This window comes from Molossus molossus, unplaced genomic scaffold (genome assembly GCF_014108415.1).
Source record: "Molossus molossus isolate mMolMol1 unplaced genomic scaffold, mMolMol1.p scaffold_m16_p_6, whole genome shotgun sequence".
Taxonomy (NCBI): Eukaryota; Metazoa; Chordata; class Mammalia; order Chiroptera; family Molossidae; genus Molossus; species Molossus molossus.
In genome coordinates, this window is record NW_023425399.1 from 56,728,962 (window position 1) to 56,737,320 (window position 8,359).

At 46.9% G+C, this 8,359-nt stretch overlaps 1 protein-coding gene across 1 annotated transcript in view; it reads left to right on the top strand.

The window, feature by feature from the left end:
- UROC1 (urocanate hydratase 1) overlaps positions 1-7,954 on the top strand; it is a 34,846-nt gene extending 26,892 nt beyond the window's left edge. The window contains exons 19-20 of the mRNA XM_036244761.1: positions 5,999-6,098; positions 7,525-7,954. Coding sequence (XP_036100654.1) covers positions 5,999-6,098; positions 7,525-7,665 — 241 coding nt within the window. The 3' untranslated portion in view covers positions 7,666-7,954. The remainder of the gene's footprint in view (positions 1-5,998; positions 6,099-7,524) is intronic.
- Positions 7,955-8,359: the final 405 nt, after the last annotated feature.

An 8,359-nucleotide genomic window follows, 5' to 3' on the forward strand; every position in this document is an offset into this window, starting at 1 on the left:
TAGTGCTATCTTTTCCACCTGAGATTCTCGGCTCAGAGTGGCAGGGAGGCAGGAGACCTGGGTTCTCTGCTCCTCTGAGTCCCTGGCTCAGGGCTCTACCATGGCCAGTCCTGTTTTTAGTCTTTACAATTAGGAAACTGGGGTTTTGGGAGCATCTCATTCTGGCTGATGGTCACAGTTCCATCATGAAGGTGTCCACTGAAGTTCTACTACCAACATGTACAGGTTTTGCACACCACCCACTACTTTTCTTCAATACCTAAAATTTAACTCAATTCTGACACTTTCTACCTGGAGAAAGCTTCAAATCCCACAGGCTACAGGCTCAGTCCCACAAGACTGTTCTCACCTCACATCAAATTGAAAGTCCAGGTTGTTGCCCGCTCTGACTGAACTGACACCCATTGCAGATTCCCACAACCTTCTCCTTGAGTTCTATTAATTTGCTCACAAAACTCAGGCTCGCAGAACTCAGGCTTACAGAACTCAAGAAACCGATTTACTAACTAGATTACCAATTTGTTACAAAGGAGATTTAAGGATATAAAGCAACAGTCAGATGAAAAGATAAGTAGGACAAGGTCCCAACAAAAGAAATTTCTGTTTTTATGGAGTTTGGGGCCCCACAGAGTGGCATATGGAAGCATTCTGGTTTCCTAACCGGAAGCTGTCTGGGCTTGAGATGGAAAGTTCCAACCCTCTAGTCAAGGTTGGTTCCCTTGGCAACCAACCTCTATCCTTGGAGGGGAAGAGGGGCACAAGTCAGCTCATTACCATAACAAAATACACATTTATTGTTCTCAACACAGAAATTCCAAGAGTTTCAGAGTTCTGTGCCAGAAATGGGATGAAGACCAAATATATATTTCTTATTATAAGTCACAATATCACACCTGCTGCTAAGAATAATGAATAACTAATACGTATTGCACTTGGATCCCATGGCAAGCAGTTTCTTTCTTTCTTTTTTTTATTTTTACTTTTTATTTATTTATTTATGTTTTTTATCCTCACCCGAGGACACTTTTCCATTTTTTGTTCAGATAGAGCGGGAGGGAGAGAGAGGAAGAGAGAGAGAGAGAGAGACATCGATGTGAAGGGACACATCGAGTGGCTGCCACCCGCACGACCAACCAGGGCCGGGGACAAACTGCAACCGAGGTACATGCCCTTAGCGGGAACCGAACCCGGGTCTCTCTGTACCACAGGCCAACGCTCTAACCGCTGAGCCAAACCGGCCAGGGCTCTTTCTTTCTTTTTTTTTTTTATTTTTTTTTATTTTGTTTTATTGATTTTAAAGAGAGAGGAGGGGAGATGGAGAGAGACAGAGACATCAATGAGAGAGAACACTGACTGGCCGCCTCCTGCATGCCCCCGACTGAGAATTGGGCCCACAACCTGGGCATGTGCCCTGAGTGGGAATAGAACCAGTGACCTCTTGATGTATGGGTTGATGCTCAACCACTGAGCCACACCAGTTGGGCAATTTTCTAGATTCTTTGAATCCACTCTTTCACCTAATCTTAGAAGGAAAATACATTTTACAGATGAGGAAACTGAGGCCCCAGACAGTAAGATGCTGTAGGAGCTGTACCTACACAGGGTCTGTCTCTGTGGGGTCACCTGGGGAAACTCCCAAGACAAGCTGATTTCCTGTATACCCAGAGCAGCAGAAGATGCTACAGCTTTAGAGAGGAGGACAGCTTCCTGGGCCTGGCCATCTGAATTGACCTCTGAGCCCATTTTGATCAAGCATGGCCTGCCCTCCAGAGCCAAGTCTTTCAGCACTTGAGCTTCCCAGGGCATTCTGATGAGCCTGTTTGGCCGAAATTCTGAGCTGCAGCTCAGTTAGGTGACTGTAATTAATGGAAAATATAACTGGAATGCATGTCCTTTCTGATACAAAGGCTGGAAAAAAACAGGATAAGAAGAGGACCTGGTTATTGGGTACCTAGCCTCTGGGCTCAGGATTTACTGAGAGGGTACTGAAGGTAGAGTGACTCTGAAGGGGAAATAACTTGCCCAAAGCCACAGAGCTAGTGGTAAAGCCAGGATCTGGACCCAGGTCTGTTGCCTCCCAGGATCCACTTATCATTGCTAATGGGACAAGAGAAGGCAAGAAGGGACAGAGCATAGCAGCTGAGAGTCAACAACACGAGGACCTTGGGGCAAGGGACCTCAGCAAGGCCAGAATTCAGGCAGGACACTACTCGCTCTAACTCCCCTGTACTCAGGCTCCCAGGATAAGGAATGTAAATTCCCAAGTTGCTCCCACCTCTAAGGCTTCCCAGTCTCTGTGGACAGGGATGCAAGCTGGCAAGATGCTGGCATCAACACCTTGTATCCTTGTTGTTCCTGAGGGTTCTTTTGGGACCACTGCAAATTCATGTTGGAATTCATTAGTCTCACTCATACATAAGTGCATACTTTAATGTCAGATACTCCTGCAGAACTTACTGCAAAAATCAGCAAGAAAAAGTCTGTCCCACAACCATTTCTATTTTAAGAGGAAACCACTTCCAACTCCAGCTTTGATTTTTTCGTTGTATAGAAATCCATGTTTCTATGTTTAAGGTTACGCTGCTATTACTGGAGTTGCTTTTAGTTTTTTGAAATGTTTATTGCCCCCCCCCCCCATTTTTGCATTTTATGTTTCCTGATGATTGATGTTAGCTGTGTCATTTTCTGCTTTCTCTGTTGCCTCTGTCTTCTTCCAGCCCCTCTTTCTGATTGTTCACTTGTTGTCTGTCCTTGTGTTGCCTATCCAGCTACCCTCACTGTCTGTCTGTTTATTTAGGGAGGGTTGGTTGGTTCTCCTGCCTTTGTAGGGAGGATTTGGTCAGTTCTGGAAGCTGGGTGGGAGGGAAAGGGCTTCACTGTTGGGTGTTGAGACTTCTCCTCAATCTTTGTGTTTTACTCTCTCACCTTCTGATGTGCCTTCTATCCTTACACCCAGATCTAGCCCTGGAGTCCATGTTTTTGAGGAATAAATTGATGTATTCAATCAATCATCTTTATCCAGATACTGACATTTTTTCCTCTTAAAGGGAATCTCAAACTTGATCATGCACAGGATTCCCAAGAGAGCTTGTTAAAATGGAGATTCTGACTAGGCAGGTCTGGATGGGGTAAGATTCAACATATTTAATCAGCTCCAGTGATGCTGCTTCTGCTGGCCCAAGGACCAGTCTGAGTAGCCAGGGAATTGAGGGCTCCCGCCATCCAGTTTTGTTGCATAATTAACGGCATGGATTCTGAAGTCAATTTGTCTGCATAAATTAAGCTGTTGAGCTTTGTTTCTTATTGACAAAATGGTCATAATAATAGCAACTGCTTTGTAGGCTAGTGGTGAAGTTTAAATGAATTAATAATAGCTAAGGCTGACATAGTGAATAACATTTGCGTGGTCTTCTAAGAAATTTGTGTGCTAGCTCATCTAATTGCTACAACAGACTCATCTAAGACATAAGTACTGCCCAGCAGAGATAAATAACTTTGTCCAGGTGTCACAGTGAGCTGGGGTTGTAGGAGGCCTGGCCTGAATGCATGTGCCAATCCACCATAAATCTCTTGTAAGGGTGCCAGAACCTGCATGTGGCATACCTCCCGTAAATGTCAACCTCTGTCATGTGCATGCTATTTGTAATCTCAGGTTTGAGAAAGGTGGGCATTTTAAACTGTGATAGCTGTCACCAAATTTTCTGATATAAAATTTCCTGTTTGTATAATCTCATCAACACTAAATGTGACCACTCATTGGATGTTAATATGGGATTTACCAGCCCAGTAGGCAAGAAGTAACAATTCTTGTTTTGATTTGAATTGCTTGCTCCAAGGTTTTGGCTTTTAAATTGTATCCTTTTTCTTATCAATTTCCAGGCATTCTTTATCTATTCTAGATATAAGATGGGTGTATTGGGTTTGTGTCACTAATCCTCGAACAAGCATCTGTGCCGGCTGGGCTCTCCAGGAAGCAGATGCTGAGGTTGGGTTGGGAGTATACAAAAGGGTTACTGGGGAAGACCACCTGGGAAAGGAAGAGTTGGGGAAAGTAGATATGAGGCAGAGTGATTGGTCAAGGGCACCCTCAGTTTCCATGTAGACCTGACAGTCTTGCTGCTGGCAGGGAGCTCTAGAGCCAAGATAAGCCATTGTAGGAGCCACTTCAGGCAGAATCAGGCAGGACCCATGCCCTGTTATTGCTCAGTCTCTGCCCCAAGTAGGATCCTAAGGAGTTGTTGTTGGGGTTTGGGAATGAGCCACCTCCTCACAGCTGGGCTTGTTGGAATGGGTACCTGAGCAGATCCCCTCTCCTCACAGGGGAATTTCTATTCTGGCTCTCCTTTTAAAAAAATACCACTTTAGAAAAATCTCTCCCTTTTTTGACTTAAAAATCATTGTCCTAAACTTTCTTTTTTCATCTTTTAATTTTAAACATTTCCTTCTTTAGTACATATGGATTTTTTTCCTTGGTGTGTGATGCTGGGTTCTACTTTTATGTTTTTCTCAAAAAGCAAGTTGTCCCCAAACTGTTTGTGAGTAACCCCAAATGCTTTACTGGTAGCAATGCTGCTTTAGCACCCCATTTTCCTGGGCTCAGTGTGCTCAGGGCTCCTCTGTGGGAAAGGTTTGCAGAAGACACGTGGAGCTGAGGAGCTTTGGTCTCTGACCATCTGGGCTTCTGGATCCCAAAATGAAAGACGTAGTTCTAATCTCAAAAATACCTCTTTGGTTAAAGGACACGTGAAGGTTCCTCACCTGGTGACTTTTGCTGCCTCTGCTTTCTTCTCTGATAACCAGCATCAGCCTTTGACAGGTGGAAGCTTGTGGCCTTAAATCTAGTCAGAGCATCCCACCCTCGAGGTTGGTGGGAGAAGCGCTGGGAGCCTACTCACAGGCACAGGGCTGGCCAGGTACGGGCTAGCATCAACAACAGGCTGAGGGCCAGGCAGGGGAAACTTTTGCACCCAGAGTGGAAACACTGGTGGCTCTTGGGACAGAGGGTGCCTCACCTTCTTGGTGGGAACTGATTGAAATTATCAGTAGGGTCCATGCTGAGTAGAGAAGCAGGTAAGGCCTGTCAGTAATGAAGGATCTGAGATTAGAGAAACTAGATGCACCTTCTGGGTGTGAGAAGGAGAAAGGCCATATGTTGTGGTCCCAGGTGTCCATGTTTGGCAGTAGGGCCCTAGAAGATTCTGACAAGATTCAGAGCATTTCCTGTGTGTGTAATTGAAGAGGACATGTGAAGTATAGTGATTGGAGCTGAGCAGAAACTTTGGTTGGGTCCAGCAGCCATTGATAATGACATCGAGGGTGAGGAAGGAAGTCTGGCAGTGCCAGAGAAAACTGCAAGGCAAATGTGTGAACAGTGGAATAGTACTAACATAATCAAGTAGATTAAAACGACATCTATTAAGAAACAAATGAACACAGGAACATATCACACCTATGAGAGAAGGCGGTCAAAACAGAACTCAGAGAAATGTGTTAATTAGGAAACAAGACATGCTGAAAATAAAGGAACTCAGCTTTCAAATAAAGTAATGAGGACCCCAAAATACACCTAAAGCAAGTAGAAAGAAGATAAAAGGAAGACAAGGAGCATAAAAAGAAAGTCAGGAGGAATGACAATTGAATTGAATGATGTAAGACACTCTCAAGGAATCTACAGGAAGCATTCTAAGAACCACAAGAGAATGTGGTCATGTCACACTCTGGTGGTCAGGCTTCATGCAAGATGTGACACATGAGTGGGTCCTGAAGGTGGGTTCAGGGTCCATGGGGTAAAGCACAGAGGCATGAGTAGGCAGCACAGAACTGTGAGGCTCCTGCATCCTTAGGCTGTCAAGAAGGTACAGGCTTCAGCCCCAGGGACTGACCACAATATATCCTCAAACAACCCTTCCAGAATATTCCAAAACTCACATGCATTTCTGCCTGCTCTGTGAGGGTCAGGATCTAGAAGTGACCTGAAAACTCTTTTGACTCTTGCTAGGGGTGAGGTGATGAACGGTGGGTTTGGCCTCGTGCTAGATGGGACACAAGAAGCTGAACAGAAGGCCAAGATGATGCTCAGTTGGGATGTCTCCAATGGAGTAAGTTATCCCTAGTCTCTCCCCATCAATGGCTTTGCCCCTTCCAACTGCAGACCTGAGACAGAGTTCTGCCCCCCAGAAATGGTCAGGAGCTTATCCTGTCATTCCTGCTTATTTGTGTCTCTCCTTGTCAGCTGCCCACATCTCTCCTGGGCTGTTTCCTTTGCATTTCCCAGCCTCTAACCTTACCCTCTAGTCCAGCCTCTGTATTCTCAGGGGGCTCCTGGCATTTGATCCTGCCCTCCCAGTGAGAATACCCATTGCTGGTAGGAGAGGCCTCCTTTTATTTATTTATTTATTTATTTATTTATTTATTTATTTACTTACTTACTTATTTACTTATTTTTTCTTATTGATTTCAGAGAGAGAGGAAGGAAGGGAGAAGGAGAGAGATAGAAACATCAAAGAGAGAGAACATCGATTGGCCATGAGAGAACATCGATAGGTCACCTCCTGCATGCCCCCCACTGGGGATTTGGCCCACAACCTGGGCATGTGCCCTGACTGGGACTCGAACTGGCAACCTCTTGGTGCATGGGTCGATGCTCAACCACTGAGCCACACCGACCAGGCAGAAGAGGCCTCCTTTTAAAACCTTATCTTTCCACAACCTCTGAGATAGGTCAGAGAATGCTGGACAGCCTCTGGCTGTGCAACTACAATTAGCTTTGCTGCGATCCAGGGTGGGCCCTCAGTGTGTGTGCGTGCATGTGTGTTGGGGGCTCCATTCTCTCTTGGACCACCCAACAAGCATCTTGGAAGGGGGAACAAACAGGAAGTCACGTGGTAATGGGGAAGGGTGTGTATAGCACAAAAGCCCGGAGAGTTTGACGGTAGGTGGCCCAGAGAGTAAATGTGAGAGTGGAGCTGAAAGGATTCTTGGAGGGCCCAACTCCCTGTGAGCCCCCAGCAGAGGAGAGTCTTCATCCTGAAGGCAGTGAAGCAGTGAGAGGATGGACTGGGGGAGGCATGAGAGGACCAGTGGACGGGCTGGGGGTGGCAAGCATGGCAGCAAGAAGGTGGGGTAGGTGCCATGACAGTCATCTAGGAAGTCCTGTTGATGAAGATGGAGAGAAAGAAGTGGAAGGAGAGAGAATTTAAGGGTGATCGAAGGTGGGTTTCATTCTGTGAGGCCAGAGAGGAGCAGTGCTGAGGATGACTTTTTGGTGCCTGGCCTGTGCCCCTGTGTGGAGTAGGGAGGTTAGGCAGAAAGTAGCCAGTTTCATACCAGAGAGGCAGGTAAATAGTAATTGAACCAAGAGAGGAGCAGGTCTGAGCCTTAGAAGGCACTGGGACAGATTGACCCCACCAATAGCACATAGCGTCCCCCAGTGGATTTGAACCCAGTGTGTCCAGAATGCCTTGTGGGAAACCCAGTGACGTTGTCACCAGCTACAGCACAGCCCTTTCTGCACCCTGTTGACAGGTGGCCCGCCGCTGTTGGTCTGGGAACCAGAAGGCCTATGAGATCATCTGCGAGACAATGCGGGAGAACCAGGGCTTGGTGGTGACACTGCCACACGAGGTGGCAGATGAGCACATGCTTCAGAAGGCCTTGTGGTCATGAGCGGGAGACTGAGAGCCTGCCATGGTCCCCTCATTCCCCTTGGTCCCCTGTCCTCCCTCTCATAGCCACACCATGTCTTCTGCTGCATACCTCCTTCTCCTGGATCAGCAGCTTCACACCCATGCCCTCATTTGGCCTCACAGTACCCTAGAGGGTGGGCTTTTGCTGTCCCCATTCCACAGATGAGCCAGCTGAGGATCAGAGAGGTGGTGCCATTTCTCTATTACCATGTCGCTCCCCTGGGAACTTGGGAGGGCAGTGAAAGTCTTATTTGGGGCTACAGTGTAAGCTTGCCATGGAGTAGACTCTAGGAGCTTTGGAGGTAGGCGTGTCATGAACACTGCATAAGCTGGGCATCCACCAAGTCCCATCTAAGCCTCTTGTCATTCCTTCTCCTGCCAAGGGGTTTGGCTTTCCTATAGCCAGGTTTTTATCATTCACTCTGTCTCCTGTCCACCTTCCTGCCATCCACACAGCTCTCTTTCCTTCTGCTAGCTCATTTATTTGTCTTTGCAGGTACATCTGTACTTCCATGCCCCAGCTCTGGGCACAAAGGAACATTGACCAGGCCCTAGACTTAGAGGGGCTCAAGGAGGAAGACAGAAAATAAAGGATTGCCTAGAGAGCTGTGTAAGGTGGTGTGGATGGGGTGGGCGCAGGGTGATGGGATGGGGGCAGGCAGGGCTATGCTCTA